The 26,909-nt window shown below is 39.5% G+C and overlaps 3 protein-coding genes and 1 long non-coding RNA gene across 8 annotated transcripts; 2 read left to right on the top strand and 2 right to left on the bottom strand.

Moving 5' to 3' along the window:
• Positions 1-848: 848 nt before the first annotated feature.
• On the top strand, positions 849-14,393 carry LOC105190287 (sialin). 3 transcript variants are annotated; one of them, XM_011152985.3, is made up of 11 exons: positions 849-1,053; positions 3,826-4,417; positions 9,312-9,499; positions 9,590-9,720; positions 10,311-10,416; positions 10,698-10,782; positions 10,868-11,088; positions 11,252-11,398; positions 11,512-11,644; positions 11,739-11,980; positions 12,307-14,393. In XM_011152985.3, the coding sequence occupies exons 2-11, from the start codon at positions 4,393-4,395 to the stop codon at positions 12,523-12,525; spliced, it is 1,497 nt and encodes a 498-aa protein (XP_011151287.1). In that variant the 5' UTR covers positions 849-1,053; positions 3,826-4,392; the 3' UTR covers positions 12,526-14,393. The 3 variants fall into 3 exon arrangements, with proteins under 3 accessions (XP_011151287.1, XP_011151295.1, XP_025156745.1); XM_011152993.3 differs by having other exon boundaries at positions 849-1,209; XM_025300960.1 differs by lacking the exons at positions 849-1,053; positions 3,826-4,417 and adding an exon at positions 8,991-9,012.
• LOC105190382 (uncharacterized) lies at positions 14,299-17,602 on the bottom strand. Its single transcript, XM_011153118.2, has 5 exons — positions 17,455-17,602; positions 16,558-17,334; positions 15,934-16,410; positions 15,495-15,581; positions 14,299-15,351 (listed from the first exon to the last, which is right to left on the bottom strand). The coding sequence occupies exons 1-5, from the start codon at positions 17,600-17,602 to the stop codon at positions 15,008-15,010; spliced, it is 1,833 nt and encodes a 610-aa protein (XP_011151420.1). The 3' UTR covers positions 14,299-15,007.
• A 1,042-nt stretch (positions 17,603-18,644) lies between these two features.
• Positions 18,645-26,178, bottom strand: LManII (Lysosomal alpha-mannosidase II). Of its 2 annotated transcripts, none has more exons than XM_011152971.3 (17): positions 25,965-26,178; positions 25,599-25,701; positions 25,167-25,248; positions 24,728-24,913; positions 24,430-24,635; positions 23,979-24,115; positions 22,838-22,971; positions 22,308-22,521; positions 21,879-22,075; positions 21,552-21,748; positions 21,075-21,283; positions 20,590-20,803; positions 20,349-20,466; positions 19,979-20,255; positions 19,496-19,738; positions 19,092-19,241; positions 18,645-18,990 (listed from the first exon to the last, which is right to left on the bottom strand). In XM_011152971.3, exons 1-17 carry the CDS (start codon positions 26,106-26,108, stop codon positions 18,760-18,762), a joined length of 3,042 nt encoding a protein of 1,013 aa, XP_011151273.1. In that variant the 5' UTR covers positions 26,109-26,178; the 3' UTR covers positions 18,645-18,759. The 2 variants fall into 2 exon arrangements, with proteins under 2 accessions (XP_011151273.1, XP_011151265.1); XM_011152963.3 differs by lacking the exon at positions 22,838-22,971 and adding an exon at positions 23,200-23,333 and having other exon boundaries at positions 25,965-26,174.
• Positions 22,528-24,122, top strand: LOC109504506 (uncharacterized). Of its 2 annotated transcripts, none has more exons than XR_003113228.1 (3): positions 22,528-22,854; positions 22,931-23,120; positions 23,998-24,122. It is a non-coding gene; the product is annotated as an uncharacterized LOC109504506 (long non-coding RNA). The 2 variants fall into 2 exon arrangements; XR_003113227.1 differs by having other exon boundaries at positions 22,923-23,120.
• Positions 26,179-26,909: the final 731 nt, after the last annotated feature.

Below are 26,909 nucleotides of genomic sequence, written 5' to 3'. Positions count from 1 at the left end.
TATGTGCATAATGAAATTTACGGAGTCAATGCGTCCTCGTCCTACATACTCGTAAACATCATGCGCAGTTTTTCTTGCGAATTCGTTTATTTTATACGTTTATTTCATCATCTGCTTATATGTCGATAATGAAACAACAGCTGTGTTTATTAGAAAAAACTTCTTTACAAACTATTGTAAAATTTATGAATCTGATCGATGTGTATTCTTAAATTCAGCCAAGATGTAGAAAGCATGAAGAGAGGAAGAAGAGAGGAAGAGAGAGAGAGAGAGAGGAGGAGGGGAGAGAAAGCAATTGTTAAAAAGCAAATTAATTCATTTACTCGATCACAGAATGAATCGTCGATTATTGCTCTTTTTCCTAATTCTTCCTCAAAGCTACATGGGAAAATGCGAAAATTACCGACATGTTCGTTGCGAAACCGGCAATAAGAGGCATCAATGGCTACGTTCAGAAAACACAACGGTTACACAACGGTTGAATAATTCGTCAACGTTATTGGTCTGAATGTAAAGATCTAACAGTAAGGACCAATAGTTACTAAGCGCTCAGTGAGCGCTTTGTTTTCTGAACGCAACCATTAGCTGCCTTCAAAAAATACAACGGTTACACAACGGTTGAGTAATTCGTCAACGTTATTGGTCTGAATGTAAGGATCTAACAGTAAGGGCCAATAATTACTAAGCGCTCAGTGAGCGTTTTGTTTTCTGAACGCAACCAATGACGCCTCATATACTCGTCGCTGGGCAGGTGGTATATTGAACGTCATAGATGCCACGGCGTAAAGTGCATCACCCTCGTGGCAAGAGGGAGCAACTTCGTGACGCGCAGCACGTATCTCCGCTGGTCGCCAGTAGCGTTCCAACCATTAATGGTGTTTGATCGTGTCGTCGCTTGTTCGAATATCGCCGTAACTTTCAACGACATTCTACCACTTGTTCGAGCGAAATTTCGCTCACGGAACTGCGAGCGTCGGGACTACATAGCGACGTGCTGCTGCTCGTCGATTGTAACGTCCAAGTTACATCCGAAATTTCATATTGGAGTAGCGAGTGAGTGGCAGTGTTACTTTGTTTTTAGGCCCGCTCGTGTCCCGCTTCGCGGAAGTCCCGCTCCCTTTCCGGACTATCGATCGCCGCGAGCCGTTTTCGCGCGCAATTTCGCGAGCAACAAGCACGGGGAGAAAGAACGGAGTCGCGGTAATTGAGGTTAGTCATACTTTCTGTTTCGCCGTAAACGTGGTCCTTTTATCGTCGGCGGTTTCGCCGTCGGACGCGCTTCAGATAGTCGCTCGAGTTTAATCGTTCTGATTGCCTTGATTGGCGAGGGAATCGCTCGGACAATGACAAGCCGCGGGTATGTTTCAGAGCCGACCGAACGTTGATATGTCATGCCTCGACAAACATTCAAAAATTCGTACAATACGTGGCCTTGATATGTATGTTGACTCTTGCGAATGTAAAAATAGGAAAATTATCAAGAGAACATCGGAAGATCCGCGTCTTCCGTGAAGGCATCTCGTAGTGCGAAAGTTCACGTTGATGTATGCGTAGAATAAAATTCCAAACTTGTCGTTAACTCTTGCAAAGCAGCTTCCGTCGTTTTCGGGTTCGGTGCGATGCTCATCATTTTATTCGCCGTTACGTGAGAAAATTATGGCATCGAGATGATGCGATAGTTCCTTGCAGTTAATTACACCCACGCGCCAATTGTACAATATTGGGTATAACTCGGCTCGGTCTCTCTCTTTCCCTCTTCTTTTCTCTCCTTCTTTTCTCCTCTCTTTTTTCCTCTCTCAATGCAAGTCACGCGCGGTCAGGATAATTGATGCAGTAGTGCAGAGTTAACGTGCAACATCGGGCAGTTACGGGCAACGCACCTGGGAATTTATCTGATGTTGATAGGGTATCTTACCTAATGGAAATAATTGCTGTTGACAAAATCAAATAACATGAGAACAGTCGCGCGTAAATATCGCAGCGTGCGCCGTCGGAAGCCGGCAGATCGCGATTAATTTGATCAATTGTTTGCAGACGCGCTCCTGAAGCGATCCGTATCGTCGGATATTGTTTACGGATGATGATACATGATCCGGGCAAATGTTCATACCACACACACACACACACACACACACACACACACACACACACACACACACACACACACACACACACACACACACACACACACACACACACACACACACACACACACACACACACACACACACACATCGAAGCCGATGAGTATAATGTTAATAAATTCAGGTCTATTCAGCAGGTCTTGTCCGTGAGCAACATTCAAAAGATATTTTATCCTATGCAACGTCCGTTGTTTATTAAGGGGGATTTCATGTGGACGGTTGTTTTCAAGGCTATTTTTACGGATTTTTTTAACAGAACGGTAAGATTAGTGGACTTGAAATTTTCAAAGTGTATTCATTAATGTCCAACGTATAAAATAAATTTTATTGAATCATAAGAACCGATCCAATTTGTAATTATAGATAAAAATGCAGTCATCTGTTCGCAAGCTCTATGTTTGCTGCCGACATAATTCCGGGTCTCTCACTACTCTATGAGACCGAAAACTGAGAAAGATTTTTAAGGTATATACGATTACTATGACAACCCGTATCAAAATGAAGGCAGTGAAGCCAAATTTGGAAAAATAATGACTGTACAAAAAAAAGTATCGAAAATGAAATATTTTTCAACTTGTAACCGCGTTTAAAAAAATGAATAAAGTAAAATATAACTGTGTTCGAGGAAGGGGCGCGAAAATTAGATGTCTATTGTGTAAAAATTTCAAGTTATTCGGTTCAGATTTGCGTAATCGTGTCGACAGTTAAGAAAATGGTGTTCCCAGATAAACGCGTTTAATGTTTTATGTGTACTTTCCATATAGATAGTAACAAATTTATTTTATACTTTGAACATTAATGAATAAATTGTGAAAATTTCAAATCTATTAATCCTACTGTTTAGGTTAAAAAAATTCGTAAAAATAGCCATGAAAACGGCTTGCTCCGCATGTAATTCCCCCCTTAAAATATTGTTAACGAAAGAAGTTCGGAAAACATGATAGCTAATTTTAGCGCTTTCATTCCGCTCATGTGTGCACATTTCTGTGTACAAAATATGATTTTTAACGTTAAAGTCAATAATTTCCTTCCAAATTTCTTTTCTCGATAATTTTTTTAATAAACAATGAGCGGTTAATAAAACCCTTTGAATGTTACTCAGGGACAAAACTTTAATAACACGCATCAAGTTCACCAATGGCGGTAAACTGAAAAAAATAGAACGTCTCTGAGATATTTTTCAAAAATTTGTGCTATCTGGGGAATAATTCGTTTTCACTTTAGGAGCGACGCAATTTGCGATAATATCCATTTGTAGCCGTGAGTTACAAATCGCTTGAAGCGGACTTTAGGCAACGTAACGATTTTTCCAAGCGCGATATTCCTTTAATCTCAATTACACTTTTAAGTCGTATCGCTAATTGTTAATTACGAGTACTTGTCTGTGCGTCGTTTGTTCTCACGGTAGATAACAACAACGAAGAGAATCGAAAAGCCGCGGCCGCTCATGTCGTGAAGGGCCTTGGCAGACTCGCGGCGCGCTCGTTCCGTCGAAGAAGAGATCGTGATCCGCAGTCCGAGTTCTCCTTATCAGCGAATCGGGTTGGCCGAAAGGAAACTGTTTCTTCATTTCAGCAACGTACAAATTCCAGCAGTCCGCGATCCACGCGCTTCCTCGGCGGGGGGTTTCAGCGCTGAAGACCTGTTTCCCTGACCTAATGCGCGTTTCTTTGATTTTCAGTCGGCGGAGCACGTGCGGGCGTGCTACCCATCACGGAAACCCGGGCGATTCTAATACACCGCCGCTAAATATAGCCACTGGTGTGGAGGAGTGTGACGGCGCGTGCTTTTTCGGCGGTGTCCACGTAGAAGACGTCTACGCCTAACCGTTCCCGAAGCGACGCGCGGTCAACGTGCGTCACACAGCACGCGGAGAGAAGGTCGGAAAAAGCGGGAGGCACGTCCATCGTGACGACGGCGCGTCGACTTCGAACTTTGTGAGGAGCTGGCGGAATGACGCAACACCGTCGGGGCCAATAGTCGCGACGGAATCGATCGAATACACCGAAAAGCGGCGAGCGAACGAGCCTCAGTCGCGAATCGGGCCCCTCTCCAGGTCGTCGACGTGACAACGTCGTGGCACGTCGTATCGCATCGTATCGTTTCGCGCCAGCGGCGAAGTTCAAATAGCAGGGCAGCTAGTTGTGGTCCTGGTCCTTCCACGGCCTTTCACATCGGCCGAATCGTCCGACCTTCGTTCTCACGCTGATATAAACGCGGCAACGAGTGTTCCCGGCGAGCGGTGAGGATGGCTCTCTTCCGGAAATTCAACGGTAAGTGCTTGTCAATTGACGGCGGTCTCGTTTGCCGCGACTCGCCCGATTCCATCTGCGCTCTGTTACTTCATCCGTCATTCAGATCTGTTGTAGTTTTCAGACTCGTTCTTAGTCGCGGAGGCTGTATCCGGTATGATAGAACCATGGAAGGCACGCTACAGGGCTTCTCGCGGAAGCTACTGTGCGGCATTACATGATCATGCTGAGGAGATTGTCTCAATGCTAAGCGCTAGAAAATGTATCTTGGCCGCAGCTTATCGTAGTTTCGTTGTCACAGATAAACCGATCTGTGACAACGAAACGGTGCGAAACGCGCACTTTGGCGCGCGGGTGCGCGCAACATCGCAATGTAAACTTGAGGTGTCTCTGTGATATGCGGGAAGCGAGCGAGAGTTTTGCCGGTTTCGATTTCTGTTATGGTATGGTCGTATTAGGTTTCGTCGATAGTCGACAGTGTTCAATGTCTCTGCCGATATAGATGTAGGTGCGAGGATCCTTCGAACTTCGGTAAACACATTGCGAAGTCCCTCTAATTATACTGCGTATCTAAATGTAGAGCAAAAATAATGACACGGTCAGCGGAGTAGAGAACTCTAATTGAACGTCATTAAAACGAGCATTGTACGGCATTCTTCGCGTCTCGGCAGGCACGAGTTCTGCCGATTGTGTCGAAATCATTCATTTTCCTCTCTAAAAATGTCGATACAAAATAGACTGCCTCTTTCGCGCTCGCAGCTTTGTGACGTAACTTCCACGAATACGTCGACAGTTGACGCGATTTGGTTTCGGCAAAATCCACGCTATATTACAGTTCTTTCTCATAAACGTGAGACGTAAATATCAAGATAATGCAATGAGAATTACGTAACCGTCCGTGAAAAAAATATATCAGGATGATGGGCTAAGATTTATTCTTCTTCGAGGAACTTCCTGAATTGCTGCAGTTGGAGTGTGAGACAAATGTATTTTTGGAGTCATTTTTAGTGATGAAAGAGAATTTAGGATCTTTGTTTCACCCTAACTTCGATCGCACCAATGTGCATCAGTCTGAGAAGTTCTTCGAGGAAAGGACAGGCTACTACGCTCGTCCACGCGTCACTCGTGTGCCGATGTGGAAATTCAAATTAGCAAACATTGCGCATCGCATTATACAGTCGCGCGGTCGCGTTGCGCGTCACCGCATCGCATTTTTCCAAACGAGTTTTACTCGCGCGCTCGCTCGCGCGTCTCCGTCCGTACAAACTACCTGTAACTCGAGCCGCTATTTCGTGCATACCTCGCAGAAATAGACTACAGAATAAGCATGTTGCTCATGTAACACGTTCACGGCCACTCGATGCGTCGGCGCTTTTTTCCGCTCTCTTCCCATACCTTCAAGAGAAAAGAAAGCTCGCGAGAGTACAATTCATTGAAGTCGATCGACGCGTTTCGGCGATATCTCGGTCTTCGCGATGTAGTGCTTGAAAAATCCGAAGTAAGTTCGTTGAAGTTCGAGCCAAGTCGGCAGATGAGATGAAAGGACGATAAGCTGATTAGCAATATTTTTACAACAAGTTATCATTTCTCGTTTTTCAACGTCGGACAATCGATTGTCGAATGACAGTCCCTTCGATTTTAATGCGCTGAATGGGAAAGGAAGTTTCGTTTCCTGTGTGAACGCGCTTACTAAACGAAACTTTGCAAGATTTTATCCGAGAGATAGGAGATTACGCTTGACAGATTTTGGGCGTGTTGTACACATTCTCAAGGCTGCACTTTATCTGCAATTTGTCTTTAAGGGGGGAATTACATGCGGAAGGCCGTTTTCAAGGCTATTTTTATGAATTTTTTTAACAGACGCCATAAAATCGATGGATTTGAAATTTTCACAATATATTCATTAATATTCAAAGTATAAAATAAATTTTATTGAATCACAAGAACCGATCTAATTTGTAATTATAGATAAAAATGCAGTCATCCGTTTGCAAGTTCTATGTTTACTGTCGACATAATTCCAAGCCTCTCACTACTCTGAAACGAAAAGATGAAAAAAATTTTTTAAATATAATTTTAAATGCCATTATAGCTCGTACCAAAATAAAGGCAGTGAAGTCAAGTTTGGAAAAATAATGACTGTACAAAAAAAAGTATCGGAAATGAAACTTTTTTCAACTTGTAATTATGTTTAAAAAATGAATAAAATAAAATATAACTGTTTTCGAAGTAGGGGCGCGGAAACTACATGTCTGCTGTATATTGTGTAAAAATTTCAAGTTATTCGAATCGTGTCGACAGTTCAAGAAAATGGTGTTTCCATATTATATGTACTTTTCCATTTTATATGTACTTTCCATATAGATAGTAACAAATTTATTTTATACTTTGAACATTAATGAATATACTGTGAAAATTTCAAGTCCATTAATCCTACCGTTTTTGTTACAAAAGAATTTGTAAAAATAGTCTTGAAAACGGCCTGCTCCGCATGTAATCCCCCCCCTTAATAAGGTGAATGACTTTGTACAAAATTATTCAAAAATTACCGACTTTGCAAACGTGCGATAGAACATCGCCAATTCGCGGCAAAAATATTTATATAAAGGATAATCGGCAGATAAATATCATCTGGTAATAAAATATTACCATGTAACTTTCCGCCTACTGACGAGTGTTACACACGGTGAAGAATAAAGAAATAAAGGATTAAGCAACTAGAGAAATGATGACTTGAGCTATTGCTTGTTTTTTGATGTTCTGCAATATTGCTGCATTTGCATTCTTTTATCGTCCTGTTATTTTAAGGCACGGCTTCTATCTATCGTTTTTTTATGCTCTGTTACGTTTTATGTGATACGCTGCCGCGTTACTTCAGTACTTAGATAATGAATTCGTGTCGATCATGTGTCGTTCTTTGGCCTTTGTATGCAACGCTGGGGCCGAAAGACAATAACACGGAAATCGTCCGAGATATGATAATCGAAGTGACTTAAAAGAAACATCGACACACGGGAGGGATCGATGGTTCTGGATTGAATCGCTCGCTACGCAAGCTTGTGTAAAATCGCAGCGCGAAATCTTGAGGCGAGGCACAAATTTATCGAAAAATGACGATGGAGACGCGGATTTGATTTATGGTCGGATTAATCGCACGTAATTCAACGGCCGAAGAGACGTGTTTGTTTCATCGTGCCGCGTTGTCGCGAAATTGCAATATCTTCTCCTGCAGATGCTAGCCTTTGAGTTGGGAAAAATGTTGACGGTGTCAATGCCAAGGAGATAGTACAACGTTATGCAACATCGGATATTCTTGCTCAAGTATACTTGAAGCGCGAATCAAGAATGAGTTGGCTCGATGTCGGATATTCCTGGTTTTCTAATTAAAGACACTTTCATTTGACTTGCTGCCGAAAATAACCGTATCACGTGTTTCAGCGATATCCGAGTGGAAATCCGAGTCAACTGCCGAATCGCTCGCGTGTCAGGGAGATTATTAGGTCGCGGTTTATGTCCACTCGTCGTACTTTCGTCCGAGGAATCTGTAACCGTACGATCGCTCGCAACGCTGTTCCGTCGTCGGTAATAGCTCGTGAAGCAGAATGCGGAAGCGATGTGTGTTAAGCCGAGTCAGTTCTCAGTCCCTGGTAACAATTGTGACTCGGGGACGGAAGGGGACGACCATGCGATGTGGGAAGTTACGAGAAGGAGAACATCTCTCGAAGCGGAGCGCGCGTTATCGATTCGATTTTTACATCACGCTGTGTAATTATCAGCGAGGAGACGACGTGCAGTCGTTAATGCAGAGAGAGAGAGAGAGAGAGAGAGAAGTATGATCGCTCGATTAAGCGCGTAACCGCGCGCGCCGTGACCTTCAGGAGCTCCGATACGTCGCTCCGGTGCTTCTCCTTGAACGGGATTTTCTTGAGATATGGTCAGGGTTGGCTGCGAAGGTGCAAACGGGAGCCACATTTCGAATACGCAGTACTGAGTAACTTTACGTTCAGTCAATACAGCATATGTCATCGGCACAATGTTGCTCGCAATTTATTGAAATTGTTAATAATACCGGTGATATATCGGCGATTCAGATCGTAAAATTGAAGTGAGCAGCGCTTTATGTAAAAAACAATATTCTCCAGTCGAGTTTTATACGATAATTGTGGTTTAGCGGTAAATCGAGTTATATGATAATAACGAGCTAGTCGCACTTATCGTAGAGAGTAGATCGAGATTTTATTGGAAACGATAAAAAAAATTGATAAATGAAGCGGTTGATACGGCTCGAGAAATCCTTCCGCTGCTGGCTGAGTGGTTCGTTTTTCTTTTTTTTTTTTTTTTTTTTTCTGTGCAGCGACACGATATCGTGCGCGAGCACGCAAGAACAGCTGCATTATTCGATTATGTACATAATGGAACGAGACGAGAACGTCTGGCTATGGGAGATACACCATTCACTCTTGATTTAAAATTATTAAGCATTACGCGTTGAATTCAAAGGTCAGTCCGGCTACCGCGCTTTACACGGCGTGACGGGACAAACAGAAGTGTCTCGCATTATGACATCCTAATGCTATTTTATTCAGATACGATAGATTGAAGTCTACGATCGCACAGTAAATCGTGATTATAATAGAAATCTAAGTGTATTCGTTAACTATATAATCATAATAATAGTTGTATCATTTAAAGGACGTGTAATGTCGCACACGGAATATTTGTCGATGAGAACTTTAAACAACAGTTACATAATCACATCGTCGTTAAAGTTGCATCATCGTTGAAAATGGAAATTGTCTGTTTGATGATGTTAATAATTATGGCGATTAATCGCACATCAACAATATTATGACTTTGCTTCTGCTGAAATGTCATAAATATCCCAGAAATTGATTTCCCGTGATGCGTTTTGCAGAGAAAATCCCACGAAGGGGGATTCTCGGGGCGATGATGTTCCTGGCCTGCATGTTCTCGTATGTCATCCGCACCAATCTATCGATAACCATCGTGGCCATGGTGAACGCCACCAGCAAAGGCGGTAGTACTGGACCCGCATGCGTCGTGGCCGATTTGAAAAGCAACAAGTCCGTCGAGCTTAAAGACGTAAGTTGCACGGTCAGCGATTGTTGTATTGGCACGGATAGTTCTATCGGAGTATCTGAGAGTTCATACAATTTCACCTGTGTGTTTCAGTTTGGCGAACGATTCGAGTGGAACCAGCATATCCAAGGTCTGGTGCTATCAGGATACTTCTACGGTGTGCTGCCGGCTAGCGTACCAGCCGGGCTTCTAGCAGAGAAATACGGAGGCTCCAAAGTAGTGGCGTAAGTGTACTATCGATGTTGTGTTTAGTTGACTCTCAAATTAGTCAGAAAGATTAGATAAAACATGTAAATTCCTTTTAGCGCTTTGCCCTGATTATGGATGAATCTTAGATGATAAATGCAATTTTAGTCCGAGTGCCATCTGATGCACGCAGTACTAATGCAAACACTACGACGCAAAAACAAATATTTCAATATTTAAAATATTAAAATTATAAATATTTTATATATATTTTCTAAAAGTTATAAATATTTACACACTTGCAACAATGTAGACTGAATTATACTTATTACTGAATTATATCTACGAGCATTATATTAAGTAATTTTGCGAAGATAACATTTTTCACAATCTAGGATGTAGATGAATATAATATATATTTATATTGTCTAAATAAAAATAAGTTGGTGGGAGAACTTTATCTGATGATGATTGTCTACATAATTTTATCTAGTAAACAAGTAGTCTAACAGTAAACACTGGTATTATGTGATCCAATACGATTAATGAGAGAAGATTATAAGAGAGTGATAATCGTTGGTCGGTTATCTGTTATTGTTGCGCTCATCCTTCATCTTCTGTCGCTTAGATTCGCTACATTAATACCCGCGGTATTGAATTTACTGATGCCATGGGCTGCCAGTGTCCACTATGGTTTCGTCTTCGCACTTCGCTTTGTAATGGGATTCTTTGGGGTAAGTCGTTAATGCTCCATGTGCCTCGTTTGAATGCATTTTACTGTTATCTATTAGGCTGTTGTATTTTGTATTCACTATTTTAGACTTCACGCAGTCATAATTCTAAATTCACTTCCGTAGATTTTGATGTCTTCTTCATTGCGATTTATTTTATCGTTCTTTATCATCTTATCGTACAATCGCAGGAATTATATTTTTTAGATAATTATTAACTGTTATTTATTTCTAAATTGAGCGTTCTTCAGTAAGAGTTCAGTAAAAGATGTGGAGTTTTTCAGGGCGCTGTTTATCCCGCTCTACACGCAATGATCGCTAGATGGGTGCCGCCTGGTGAGAAGGGCATGTTTGTGTGGACCATGCAAGGTTTGTGTGAACCTTTTTGAGCTTTTCTTTTCAAGCAGGAAATCTTGAGAATATGCATATTCATACGTCCTGTCACTTGCTATAGGTGGTCCATTTGGAACTGTCGTGACATTCGCTTTATGCGGGGCGGTGATCAGCGCTTACGGGTGGAAAGCTGCGTTCTACGTTACAAGCGGTCTCATGTTAGTCTTCTACGTTTTATGGTTGTTCTTGATATACGATACACCGGATCTACATCCGGGAATCACAGAGAAGGAGAAAACGTACATAAAAGAACAAATTGGTACTACCGTTTCCAAGCAAAAGGTTCGTATTGAGATAAGATGATTAGACGTATCACCAGAAATTTTCCTAACAATTTGTATTCATGCGCACACATATGTCCAATTAAATATATATCAATAATCATGTGATTAAGAAGCAGAAGGTAATAACATATGTTGTTAATGCCTATTTACATTGCACACAGGTTCAACTGCCGGTGAAGGCAGTCGCTACGTCTGCGCCGTTCTTGGCTCTACTGTGGGCCCACTTCGCCAATATGTGGGGTATCTACTTCATCGCTACTAACGGACCCAAGTACACATTGGAAGTCCTCGGCTTCAACATGAAATCGGTACCGTACTCGTGATTGATTCATATTGCACGAAGATACATATTTGGATGAAATTGTTATTTTATTTTGCGAGTAACAACTGTGCTAAAGATGTCTTAAATATTTTTCTACAGGGTGGTGCGATAACTGGGTTACCTTACATAGCTAGACTTGGCGCTGGAGTGTTATTCGCAGCCGCAGGGGATTATGTACGAAGAAAGGCCGTTTTGTCTCTGTCTTTGATCAGAAAAATATTTATGCTTTTCTGTAAGTAATCAATCATCCATCTTGATGCAAAAAATTGAAATGTAACGGATGCATGCGAACAAATATTAATCGATAAATTTGCCTCTGTTAACAGCTCACATGGGACCAGCGGTTTGCCTGGTAGTGATGACATATGTGGGTTGCGATTCCACAACTGCAATAATAATGTTAATATTGGCACTGGCCTTCAATGGGGCTGCGTGTCAGACCAGCTTACAAAATCACCAAGACTTGGCACCGAACTACGCCGGTTCTTTATATGGAATTATGAACACCTTTGGTAGTTTCCCTGGATTTATTATTCCACCAATTATCGGCGCTCTGACCAACGAAAGGGTATGTTGCTTTTTCTCGTAAAATTTATCATACGTACAAGTCATATTAAAACGACGCATAATACTTTAATAGTGCACTCTGCAATGTAATTGGAATAAAAGATACTGATACAAAAAATAGATAACAGTTTTCAAGTTGTAAATGTTCAAAGCTGGTAATAACATTGCATAGATTTTGTACGTTCCGACCTATCACTAAGCGGGCATCGATCTCTGTCGTACCTTCATACGTCACGTGTTTATTTTCATAGCTCAGCTGATATTGATTTTCATAGTTCAGCTAATTTTACCGTCTGCTTACTTACGTTACCTTTCGTCATATCGCAGAATGGCGTCGAGGAATGGCGTATAATGTTTTGGATATCGGCGGTGGTGTTTATATCAGCAACGGTACTCTTCTGGTTGTTCGGATCGGCAGAAATCCAATCGTGGAACGATTCGACTCATATCAAAGTGCCCACCATCTCCGATGAGGAGAGGCGGATAAACGAGACGACGACGAAAGACACGCTCGCCGAAGAAACTGAAGAAAATGAACGTCTCTAGTGATTTAGAAAATGAAATGAAGAAGAGATGCATATGCGTGTGTATGCCCACGTCTGTATAAATTAGTCTAATATCAGTAGGAGCGCGTCTGAAGTTGTTACAAATCTTGACCTCGCTGACATATAGAACGTCACAATAATATTTTATATACGATTGCGACCAATATTTGTACAACTTCTGATTGTTATCTGTTTAGTCATGGACGCGAGGCCCCAGATTAAAAACTCAACTCAGATAAAAATATTCGGTTTAAAAATTAGAAACAGGAGGATAGACGGAATACATTTAGAATACTTATACTCCGATTAAGGGATTAGACTACTGTGACGCAAAAAAAAATATATTGATATTTTATAATTTATACATAGATTATACAAAAATTACATAAAAGTTTTGAGAAATAAGATCAGATTTAGGAATTCATTAATTTTATTTTTGTTATGTTTTTGCTATGTCGATAGTATATTTCAAGCATCGACTTAGAATTGCAGGACAATACCCACGAAATATAGTATTTGTAGAAAAAGCAAAGAAGAAAAAGAACAAAAAAAACGAACTTTCAAATAGTTACAGTGGTCTAATCCGTCAACGAATACACGTAGAGTATCACAACGGATCTTTTATCTGATCCAATCCACAATTTTAGACTCAGAATTATTTTTTCACGTTCTTTTTTTACTGTTACTGCGTAAGACTGTAGAACGCTACCGTGGATTATACACTCATGATTTTCACGCGTTTATATATTCGTCTCAAATACTTAAGTATTTATATGACCGATATTACACCATCATTCATGCAATCACGCTTGGAAACATCATGGTCGTGTCGTCGAATGGCTGAATAAAAGTTCTACAGACGTGGCGTTCGAACGATGCCATGTATGAAAACAGAAGAATACTCTGTAGTGCATTTTTGATTTCGTGCCAAAGTACGTGTAGTCGCACTCTCTCGTTGAAGCTCGACGAAACTGTCGAAGCGTCTTAGATCGTGGAATCCTGGCAATGTATCTGGGCCAGTAAGCGGCCGAGGTTAGCCGATGTTATAAATATTTCACACTAGGTACGTTAAAGCGTTACAGAGACCTCTCGTTATACGCGATCGCGCCCGATGCGGCTTCCTTGCGGAGTGATTTCGTAAGTGCGATTAATATTCGCAATAATTTATGCACGCTTAAGTCTCGTGTCGGTGCGCGGTCAACGGCCTCGATTCTCCTGCAGGTCGTAGTATCTCAGAGGGCAATTCGAGTAGCTCGATTTTTACGTAATAGTTATTTGGACGTAATCGCGTGTAACGAGGAATCCTTGTATAATCTTCCTGTCGTTTACGAGCGCTCAAATTATAGAATTTCATTGTTATAATAAGATTAACTCGTCCCTAATCTCTCTATTCATCCTTTTCTGTTCATGAAAACGGGCAATTTGCTCTATCTAGCATTTGTGAGAGATTGCTAGTTGTAATTCTCAGATATCAATCGCTCGCATCTGGTCGATGCGAGCGAGAAGGATATTACGCTCGTAAATAAGGAAAGATGAAACATATTACGTTTGTAGATCGTGACGAGGATTACTCGCACGTTAGTGACTGTTATACGCGTGTTCACCGTAGTGAATTGACAAACGATCGATGTATTGTTCCTAAAAAGAATCGATAAATGTTCAAATTGTATTTCCGGCACATCATCTGCCGTTCTATCAGTGGTAACGTTACTGTGCTAAAACTTATATGGAAAATTTGTCTGAAACGGATATTCAGCAATAATTGTTACTCGTGTTAATTGTAAAAAAAAAAGAAATAATAACAATGACACGAGTCGCTATTGCGAAGCGACGACACACTGGTGATAGTGGTCGTATGCGCGTGTCTCAGACTTATTAACGATGTGTTAGTTAATCATGGAAAGTCCATGACTTATATTAACGAGCTGTGTATGCAACTGTGCATACGTTATTTATAAATCGACAGCGCACCAAAATTACTGTAGTTTCTTTTTTATATTTTCGCTCTTATTTTAAATCTCATATCTTCGTGGTTAAGTTATGACAGCATTTGCTTTATAGATTTTACATTGCGCGTATCGTAGTAAATTTATATACATATGTATATGTACGATTAATGATACATATATTTTGTGCAACGTCATTACGTAATAAAGAAGAATTAATAAGCGTACTCCGATGGTCAAATTTACTGTTACTACTTGTTACACAATGAAACTTAAGAACAGTCTCTGTCAATATGATGTTATTCTAGCAATCTAGCGTAGAAAAATGTAGTTTATAATATTTTAGTATGAAAAAAAAAGGAGAGAAATTTTACAATCACTCGCGATGCGCATTTCCATATTTATAATCCGCACATTTCATACTGTTTACGCGTACGATAAATTTAACGCAAGATTTAACTCGACTGACCTTCGCTATTCTGTCTGTTCTCAGGATTCCGAGAAGAACCACGTAGAAGCGGCTATAATTTATCGACTCTATCGTGGCTTCGCGCGAATCTGGCCGTTAATATTATTAATATGTTGTCCATGATGATGTCGGCCCGGGTTCAATGGTGCACAATTTTCCACGTTGTTAGACAAGTTGCTCTTCTCCATCGTGTCCTTAATGGGCGGATGATGCTCCATCGACGTCCTCAGGAACGCATTGGGACAAGTGTCGCGAGTGCAAAACGTGTTCTTCAATATCTGCAACGCCTTCGTCATTTGCGAGTTCAGAACGCTCTCAGGCTCTTGGGAGGACTTTTTGCAGCAGGATGTCGATTTAGATGACGATGTCACAAACCCCGTGGTGGAGACGTTGGTTACGTTGCTAGCGGCATCTGTGGTAACATTAATCGAAATAATATATTATCATTTATATTAAAGAAAAATACGACGATTGAACATATTGTATGTATAATATGTATTGTATGTATTATATGTATTGTATGTATATTACAGAATAAGGAAACGAAAAGCTTACAAGTGAGGGAATCGGCAGAAGTACCTTTGAGATACCAGGATTTGGTCAATGTGTCGTCGATGGCACGAGCCCATTCGCTGATGGAATCTACACCGTACGCGAGAGATAAAAACTATTAAAGCCATTAAAAGACTTAAAAAGGTAGATAATAATTATTTTGTACTTAGATAAAAAGCTGATAACAAATCAAAGATTTCTTAAAGAGAATTATATGAAGCGTGAATCATCGATTTGGCTGGAATTTGAAATCTAAATTCGAAATCTAAATTTAGAGCTAGATTCGAGTTTTTCAGTTAAATTGCACGATATTTCTATTTGTAATCGCAATTCGACCAAAGGACTCACATCTAGCTGCGAATTCAAATCTGAATATTTCACTTGAGAGACAAGTTTCAAATAACTAATATTAATAAGTGTTTCGCGTTTGATGTCAATGCACCTCGGGCTTGAGTCCTTTTCTTCGGAGTCATGAGGACGTTGATAGCATCATTATCACGAGCAGAGTGTATCTCTGATCTTGGTTTCATTACGCACTGCGTGATCGGTAATTGCGCGACGGTCGGTTTTTCAATCTTCTTTTTCACCGCGCTGCTGGATTGCAAATACGGCCTCTTTTTCTCCTCCGAAGCCGTGGCGACGACATAGCACGGGTTATACGCCAGTAGTATATCTTGGGTACGCAGAATCCTTGTGTCTTCCTTCGGCAGTGATGGCCTTTCTTCCTGAGACGTCAGGCACAAGTGGCATATCGATTCCCTAGGGCAAACCGAGCACAGAATGTTCTTGGGCTTGAGTTTTGTGATCTCGGGTACCCCGGCGAGTCCTGTTTGCGTAGCTCGGGTCTCGGTGAGTTTCTTCATCATGGAGTCGGCGATCTTCTTCCTCCTTTGAAGGAACATTTGCTCTGTGGTCAGGCCTGCCAACGAGTTCCGAGTTTATGGATATTTTTCAGCGATAAGTAGTTTTATATGTAACTTAGTAGTTTTATATGTAACTTATAAGAGTGGTTTGTTTCAGTTGCGATAATGAGTCAGCTGCGAAAACTGAAAAAGAAGTTACTTACGTTGCGGCTGTCTCAAAATCGCCTCGAGTTTGCACCCGATCGTGACTGCGCGTCTAGTCAACGTGCAGAGGATATCCTTAACGACTCGCTGAGCGTTCCAAGACACCTGGACACGCGTCAAAGTCAACAGATCATTTATCAGTGGCGCGACGATGATTGGTATTTCGGCAGGATCGACGACAACGGATATCTTTAGCTTCCTCAGCACGTCCTCGTCACATTTCAAGTGGGACTTGTAACTGGCCACGGTTTGGATCATTTGCTCCTTCACGGGGTATTTAGTTAGCTCCACACCTTTGGCGATTATCTCGTTGAGCAAGTCGTCAATTATGATCCGAGGCTCGATTCCTCGGACGATACATTGCTCCAGGATGCTCTTCCGTATGAAGTTCTTCACTTCTTCGTATTGAACGAAAAGCTTGCCGGTCGACAGCCTTGGCTCGCAGGTCAGCTCGGTTTGAACATCGATGTCTATCACCATTTTGTCCTTCGTTTTATCGTAACGTACATCGGTCTGCACTTCTTGATCCACCGTCTCGAGCTCGTAGTCGTAGAGGAGAAGATTGGTTGCCCAGAGTGTGCATTCTATAACATAATTTAGAATTTCTTCCATTATCGTGTATTTATCTATGGGATTTCCCGGAATGATGTCTTTCTTCGAAGACAAAAGTTTCGCGAGATTTTCGACCGCTTCACGCGGTGCTCCGGGAGCAATCGTTCTATCAGTTTGAACCGCACGGTGTGTCTTTAATATCGGCATGGGTATTCTCATTTTCTCTGAAAGAATTTCAGCTTTGAAAATCGCGAATTAAAAGCTTACAGAACGTTATGTTAAATATCTTTCTGTGTAATATATTATTATGTATTATGTATTATGTTACGCATTATCGCGCTTACCTATCAGTTCTTTTTTGGACATGATAGAAGCCTCTAACATGAGTAGTGTACTAATCTTGATTTCTTTTACTTCGACCTTTCCTTCCACTTTACGGAAACCCGAAAGTTTCGTCTGAGTCTCGGCATTTTTTACTTCTAATTCCGTCATCCTGAATTGCAGGCTAACATAATATTTAGGGAAAAGTGGTGTCTTGCAAATAAGGTCTTTGTCACATAAAGAAAAAAGCTCAGAAGGATGGTACAAGATTGTAGTCTTCTTGTTGAACACACATATGAAATTTTCGTCCGAAAGTTGTTTCACCGCGATGAAAGTTTGACAACATGCTTCCACATATCTCTGCCTAGTCTAATTAGTTCATTATAAACGATTATTACTTATACTTGAATTATAAATTGTTTCTAAATCTACTTCTTTTCATATCAGATTTTTTCTTAATTTTAGGTTGGTGCGAAAGCATGAGTTGCTTCTTTTGAAAATGTTGTAGTTAATGTTCCATTTATGTTTTTCGCACAAAACTGTCGATATCTTGAAAAAGAATAATTTTATTTTCATTTTCACTTGATGAGACAAGCTTTTCGCACTAAAACCTAGTATATATAAAAAGAAAAATATATATAATTTTTAATTAATTTATATATGTATAAATACAAAAGAACCTCTTTCTCTTCTATGGGTTGCATTAGTTGCACAGATTGTTTATGCAACGAATCGAACTTTTTAATCATTCTTTTTTTTTCACAGTTCTAAAATAGAAATATATTCGTTTGGCCATAATAAATAACTTTTAAAATTTAGAAAATTAGTTTTAACCTATAAAACAGATTAATAAAAAAAATATGAAAACAATACAGTCATCATGTAAATAATTCTAATAATTTTTGTTAGATTTAACGATGATTCACCTTTTCGCATGTCTTTTACGTTTTATTACACTTTTACATTGATATAACACACGTTATATTGCATTATAATATTTTAAATTTTGTCGCATTTATTTACACGTTTTTAAGATATATTCTATATTGAAATCTGCTATGACGATTGAGTCATTTTGCAGGTTACAGATCATGTATAATATTTATTAGAACAAAAAGAAACACGATATATTACACATTTCTGAATTTTATTTTAGTAACTTCAGAGTTAGGTTTTTATGTTTAGACAAAAATTAAAAACATACGATATACAGTTTGCCTTGTATTATGTAATTATATTTCTTAATAATAATTGCATATGTACAATAGTAGAAAAGTATAATGAAATTAATTCAATATTCAGAAAAAAATAGATCATTTCAATAAAAATTAAAGAGGTTTACGTTTCACAGTCAGGATAAAAGTACGTATTTCCATCGGCTTTAAGAGAACATTGACTACATTGTCTTGAATTTGCACAGGTTGCATATTTTGTTCTATCTCCTGAAGAATATCATTGGTTTCTGGTTCCCATTTCATACGATTCATATCGCTCAATCGCTGGTTAGCACCAAGCGTGGTTTCTTCAATCGACAGAATGGAGAATGTTGAAAATAGATCCTGTCAGGAGAAGAAAAGCAGTAGAATTAAAAGCTACTCTTAAATTACCCAACTATTTTTAGAGGTGACTGCTATAATTCTATACAGAAAGAAAGGCATACCTGTATGTTGACTTCCACAGGTTGAGACATCTGCTGCGCTTCGCCGACCTCGAAGAGATGTTCTAGTCTTAACAAAATTGTATCGTCCTTCCACGGCTCTAACGTAAGTATGTGCACGTTCGGTGGCAGTAATTTATTAAGCCCCGAAACCTACAAAATGAATTTTAATTAATAAAAATTACGTTAAGATGACATTTGCATAAGCGAAGTAGTTGCAAAGTGATGCATAACAAATCTTGACATATTGACTTGATTATTCGTCGAATGATTCTAATTGAAAGATTTACTTGTAAACGTTTTCGAAGTTATTTATTAAGCTTTGCGTTATATCGACTGTAAATAATCGTGAGCTATTCCAACTTCCATTAAACTCACGAAACAGAAATATGAAAGTGTATACGTACAAAGGTCTTGTCTGTATTATGGATGTCCTCAAGATTATTGAGGACGGGCGAACCTAAGATCCAAGGATGTAGGGCCAATTTAAGGGCCAACTCTTTCTCCTTCAATACGAAGTTATCCAAATTCTTCAATCCACCTCCCAAGAGATAATGCGTGCCCCTTACTACCAAACCTTCGCCATACGCAGACTCATTCAACGCTTCGCCGACACCGAAAGCATCATCCTTCAGAAGTCTTCGATGAATCTATATAAGAAATAACATTTATTATATGTTCGTATATTTCCATTTGAAGTTGCAGATCAGTGATAACTTATTAGTGACATATAACTTCGTTATAATTTAATCTTTTAATATGTAGATTTTCGTAAATGCAACTTTATATGTTAATCGGAGCTTACGAATGTTGAGCTTTATTTATAAGCTACAATTTATATATTTTTAAATATAAATCCCTCATATGTTTTACATAGAAGACTGACTTACCATCAGTTCAACGGCGCCGTCGTCCATACTGCTTCCACCTTGAGCACGATCGGTTAGGACATTGAGCTTTAATTGCTTCTCCTCGTCTTTGATAGCAATCTTGCTGGTCACTGGATAATAATTCCCAGATACTGGCTCGTGCAACTCTAGGTCCCATGTTGGTCTGTAATTTCTCACACGCTTCAACATTTCTCTTCCATTGCTGTCCGTATAGAATACTCCATCCGTTTTTAAATTGCTCGTGTATTTGGTAATAATCTCTTTGCCAATTTTATCTCTGAAAACAATAGATAAAGATTAGAGACACAACAATGTTATATTAAGTATTATAGCAATTAAAAATGTTGCAGTAATAAAAATTGATATTTACTTTACAAGTATTGGCCCAACGAGCCAGTCAAACTCGACATGTTCCTCTTCTAGATAGACTCGGATTACTTGACTAACCCATTCGTTTATCGTCTGATGAATTTCTTGCACAACCGGACCTGATAAAAAATAATGATTTTTACAATAAAAGTATATTTAACAGCTCGATATATAAAATGAGTTGAATAGTATTACGAAAAGTTTTATTTTTGATGGGCAGATTCAAGATGAATAAATGATACCTTTGTAAATTTCGTACGATCCAGTGTAGATGAAATTATTGATTGATTCGTTTTTGGGCCTGAAGATATACGCGCCGGACGATCTATTTTCGAAAACCTTGTTATCACCCTCCGCTCCTTCGTAGTAATGGAAGGACTGTACGAAGTTCATGTTCTTCTGCTTGTTGAAGTTTACTACCACATTGCCATCGTTGTTGATGGATATATTGTATAACTGAAAATTAAGAGCAGAAAGTAAATTCTGTTATCACGGAGATGATCGCGATTCACTTCGTTTCTTTTAAGGTAACTTTGCATTTTATGACGAGAAGAGTGCCAATCTATTTATGTTGAGTGCTCAAGAGAAGGATCGTGTGTATTATTAAAAATTATTTTAATATGTACTACAATATCATAGAGAGTAGAGATATTATCTGAAACATGAACGCGTTAACCATTTTAATTAATGGTTTATTTTATCTGTACATCTATGTATATTTATTTACCTCACTGCTTATGAAATTCTCTGGTTGAACCTCTGGAGTATTTTTCTGCTGTTTTCTAGTGATGAGGTAGGACAACATACCGACGGGAGGAATGTTGTCAGTACGGAAGACAAGTTCGTTCTCCGTTTTGCTTATTCGTCCTGGGATATTTCGAACGTTTCGAGGAATCGGAACTATTTGGGTCGTTGTACTCCCAACCGGATACGTTTCTATTTAATCACACAAGAATATATGTTAAACATCTCATATACGATCGGCTAGTGTAGTTACTACAATTATTTCAGATAATTTGCTTACTTAACTCTAATAACTGTTACTCGACTATATATATATTTATATTTATATAAGAATTTTCCATATACGTTTTGCGACCGTAACATGAGATTATGAATGCATAAATTACGGATGTTACTCATCAAACTATTGTCATTTATATATTATATTTTACTTTGTGTTCTAACACTATAGCGTACGAACCATCGTTTTGACCAACCAATTGAACATCATAAGCATTTCCTTCAACTGGAAGGCGAACATAAGTGGGAATCGGTCGACTTAGAGGATTGTAAACCGTAACTAGGAACTTGTCACTTCCCTCGGTGAATACGCAGGAGCTAATGTTCAGCTCCAAGCATGTGGACATCGTCAAATTTAGCGTTCTTCTTGACCATTTCCTGTTTCATAGGTGATAGTAAAATTAACTTTCTAATCCTGATGTAACTAAAGTTCAACATTTCTTCTCATTATACAAAATCACTAGGAATTAAGACGAGAGATTCTAATATATATATGCTGTGTACTCACCCTACAGCTTCCGACAAGATGTCTTCGGCGTAATGCATACTCTTATACAATATACGTGAATAATCGTCTGCGACCAACTGCTTCTCGGTGCCAGTAACAGCGTCATGATGCTGCATCACTCCCATAGCTTCGCGGAAATGTTCCAACTGTTTGTCGTGATCCTTCAGATCCGTCAGTACGACGAGCTGCTTGCTTGCCTGGAAATAACAATATATTAGTTCATACATTAATATTAGTTCTATTTAAACGATGTAGCAAAATATCTGACGTTCAGGGAGAGAACAAAAGCTCATTTCTGTTGAGTATAAAATTAAATATCCGTGTAAAATTAAACGCACAATGTATTTAATAATTCCATCGACATAAATAACGCTTAATTAATATAACGAGCTGTTTCGCTAATCGAGATATTATAATAAGTTTCCTTACCTGCAGCAAGTTATTTCCCATCCGCTCGAAGTACTTCACTGTCGGTCTCGACGAGAAGTAGCCTGTCCAATAGGCGTGAGGATCGCTCGCATACGGGAAGAAGTCGTCGCTCTTGGTCGGCCATCGGAGATCTTGTTCATGCAGTGCTTTCAGGTAACACGAGGGTGTCGAGTAAAGTACGTTGACCGTAGAACCATTGCGATCGTTCGTATATCTAAAAAAGTCGTACAAAAAGTTCTTTCACAAATTACGTACAATACATATGTTAATGAAATTGGAACATTGATCTTTACTAATGAGAAATTAAACGATAGATGATAATTATAGGTCGGGTTACTTGGTACCACCAAAACTCGTGATTTTACTATTAATTGCTTATATTTACACAGGTGAAAGATCTCATATAGTGTTCACTGAGAATCAAAAGCAAATTATTTGTCAAAACTTTATACCGGGAAGGAAGACTCGACAAGGAAGTTTTCCAAATCTCACCTGTTTCTCGGCAACTACCTGGGTCATGACCTACTTACTTGATCAGCTTGTCCAGGTTACCAAACCACATTTCCGCGTGCTGATAGTTAAAGTCATCACCCATAGTGAGAATAATGTGATTAGTTTTGTAGGCACTCGCTTGACGTTGTGCGTACTTCATGAACATCTTCACCTGCCAATCGCGAACAATTTTTACTTACCACGAGGAGGACGTTGACGTTTGTCGATCGTGCGGAAAAGTCGCGAAGACAACTTTCCGTTCCTGCGTGTCTCGCTATTAGCGATATCGTCCTTGCAAAATGCGAACTCGGAGCGATTACGGTAAGCGTGAATTACACATTTCACAGATGTTACAGACATTTTGGAAAATCGTAACTTAGATCTCCTTAGGCATTAGTACCTTATCAGTTTGTCCAAATTCGTGTAGTACATTTCCGCGTACTGATAAGTGAAATCTCCTCCCATTGTCAATATGATATTATTCGTGCGGAAATGTCGTGCTTGCTCGAGCGCGTATTTGAGAAACACTTCGATCTGGCACAGAAACATATCGTGCACATTATGACTCTAGCACGAAGCGTATATATTTTGCGTTTCAATTAAATTATTCGCGAACTATCAAAAATTGTACTCTTGTGACTTTTTGAACTTTGACTTTGTGACCTTTGAAATATGTATATTTCTCTCTCTCTCTCTAGCTTGAATCTACTAGACAAGTTCTTCTTTTGATCTTCTATCAAAGCCAAACCCGTCAATTTGGAAATTCTGATTGTCTTCCACTTCCGCATGTGTCGGGGAATTAAACAATAAATGAATGTGTAATCTTTCGGTTGTTAACAAGAAATTTTGTGAGTGAGACCACCTTTCTCATACATGGAAGATTTTCACCCATTTTTTAAAATATGTAGACGGAATTTCGCATTCATCAGAATTTCCAAGATGGGGAGATTTCTTCCCGAATATCTTTACTGCGTTCTCCTGCCGACTTTAGTTTAGTGAGCTTTGGCTCCTCATTGGCAATTGCCGATTTGTTAATGAAAATTAATTAAAAGTCAATTAATTGGCGCAAAGCATCGCGTTAGCCGTACAAGTCGGTTAGCGCAAAACGACCTCGATAATTTATGCATGTAAACCTAAAGGTGCCGACTACCATATTACGCACTATTAACTATTACATACTCTTGCATCAATGTTGTAGTCCGGGCTATCGGGGTCATCGATCATCGGCTCGTCCGCGCACAAAACGTCAAAGCAGAATCCCGGTGGTGGACTGTAAGTGTTGAACATCGCAGCCGTGAACAAATCCGCTCGTTGACCTGAAAACAGCAATATCACCTAGTTTTAATAAACAATAAATAATAGATTGTATCTGCACAAAATGTATTAAATTTCTAAACGTTAAGGACAGATTTCCTGGCAAATTTAAAATTAATTTCCCCCGCACAAAAATGTTACGTTCCTTATCTTCCAAATTTGACAAAATGACACATGCTGTTGACTTATGCAAGTAAATCTCAAATAAAAGTTCAGCTCCAGTAACAAGCGTGGATCGCATGGAACTTTTTGAGATGTATAGCCTAGTGCCATCAATCTTGACCTTATCGAGGATACTCTTTCTCGATAGGTTTACCTAAACTCGGACTGCTCTTCCAGATGAATTCCATCGACTTCTCGCGCAGTCTTTTGGCCTTGTCCTGATAATCGATACGACCGAAGAGCATTCCGTCGAATCCCATCTGCGCGAATAGAGAAGCTTGTTCCCTGGAGTGGCCAAAAGGATCTATTTGCCATCCTATATGTGGCCTGGCGCAGCTACCGAATGTGTCGTTGAGTCGCCTGAAAACCAACGATCGATGATGCGTCAATTATATCTCTATATGCAAGTAATATTGCCAAGATATTTCTTGTACATCTCATGCACAACTTACCTGAATCCCCAGGTGAATTGATCGACTATCGAATGGTAGTGAGTGGTAGCCTCGTCGTTCATGCTCCATGCCCCTCCAATGATTTCCAATCGTCCCTCATTGATCAGCATCTTTACGTCAGCCTGCACCTTTTCGTTCTGCCGTTGCCACCATTTCCAGAAGAAAACAGTCTCCACATAAATGAATCTGAAAAGAAACAGCGGTCTAAACTTAATACCTTTGAAATCACTTGGGCAGGAAATTCCGCAAATCAACAATATTTTCTTAAACGATATAAAATTCGCGCTTATCACCAAAATAGTCAATGATAACACGATTGTTTCTGCGCTTGATGTATGTCATTTATCTGCTTATTATTATTTGCGCGAATCTTTATCGCGTTGTAATTCACGCGTGAGTATAGGTTATCTGTTGTAAAAAAATTAAACAAGATAATTACCTCCTATTGGGATCGGCCAGCAGTGCTTGGACAACGCTATCGAGGATGTATTGCACGCCGGCTTTTTGGGTCATGGAGTGACCTTAAAGAGTAAAGGATTTTTCAAAAACTATTCAAATTAGAGATTGCATTATTACAGATTATCGTTATAAATATTTGTTAAAGTTACGTTATTTTTCACAGACATAACAAGTTTATGTTAATGAACATGCACAATGAACGTACGAAACAAAATATATACTACAGGAGAGATAATTTCTATAATTATTCATATTGATAAAAATCATACTTGTGTGAAATACTTCATATTTTCTTTAGATCTTAATTTTCACTGATTTTAATTTGATCACATTTTAAATAGATCATCACGCAGATCGAGATTAACTTCCCTGCGGTTTATTAATTTTTTCGTTGTTATTCTCGTTCACTCACTTCCGAAGTAATACTGATCTACAGTTTTCAACCAGCCGACATCGTCATGAGTATGTGCGACCAAGTGAATGTTAAGTTTGTTCGGGTCAACGGCATGGCAAGCCTGAAATTGATTAAATGCACATTAGTATGCTGAGAAGGCGATAACGCGCATGTATGACTTCACAATGTCCATTTGCATAAAGATGATTTCAGACAGAATGTACATCGAGATGAAGTCGTAAACATAAACATGAGTAATCACTAATGCCATTTATTGATATTTCATGGCTGCGGAACGCATATATTACGTATAAGGAAGCTGCAACGGTACCTCGTCGCGCACCTCCTTCAAAAGTCCTTGCAATTATTAATCGATTTGCATACCTTGTAACCGCAATTCTCTGCCGTCGTCGTGGGTTCTTGTCGGGGTATTCGTGCCGCATCACCATGGGCGAGAAGCAGCGCGAACGCAAGTGACAGCAGCAGCAGGGAATCGTAATTCGACATAGCGATGTCCGCTTCCGACATACAACTAATGAAATAAGTGAAGCTCTCGTCTTATATTTATATCGCTGACCAAGCGCGCGTCGTTGTGATAGGACGCTTCAAGTGGAAGTCAGAATACAGAGGGACATGACGGTTGAGAATGCAAAGGCGTAAGCGTTGATTCGATAAAGTTTGATTGAAACCGTCACGTCTCGCGAAAAGCCTCTTGCCGATTATCGACAATAAACAATGTGTGTGTGTTGAAGCGTTTATGTCACGTAGAACATTTTTATAATGTACATAATAATGTGATATGTACATAATTCTTTCCTCTGATAGTAAAACAACAAAAAATCACATATATCGAAAAAATCAAGATTCTAAGGAAATGGAAGAAGATTGCAAACGACAAAAGAGTGATAGAAATACAAATCGGTCGCGTCTCTTTCTAGAGAAAAAAATCACTGATGAAAAGAGATGTGAAAACAAAGTATAGACATTTTATCAAGAGTTTACGATATTGAACTTATCTTGTTTAAGAGAATGATTATCGCTAGATTGAACATATTAATAACAAATATTTATCGAGTCCAAGCTTCACATTTTAATCTTGAGACAATTGATACGTTTCTGAAAGTAGTTACACAACAATATACTGAAATCGCCATATGAATGTAACTGTTGCTGCTTGGAAGGCATCATCGGACAGACGCCATCGTCATCGTCGCCGGGAAACTTATTGTCATTATAATCGGCGAATCGAGCGTGTGTCGATCCAAGCGAGATCGAGGGATACGCAGAGAGAAGAGAGACGAGGAGGGATCGCGGCTGGAACAGATCGTG

This window comes from Harpegnathos saltator, unplaced genomic scaffold (genome assembly GCF_003227715.2).
Source record: "Harpegnathos saltator strain DR-91 unplaced genomic scaffold, Hsal_v8.6 scaffold393, whole genome shotgun sequence".
Lineage (NCBI taxonomy): Eukaryota > Metazoa > Arthropoda > Insecta > Hymenoptera > Formicidae > Harpegnathos > Harpegnathos saltator.
The sequence above is the reverse complement of the archived record's forward strand: the minus strand, read 5'-3'. Positions and strand labels throughout refer to the sequence as shown.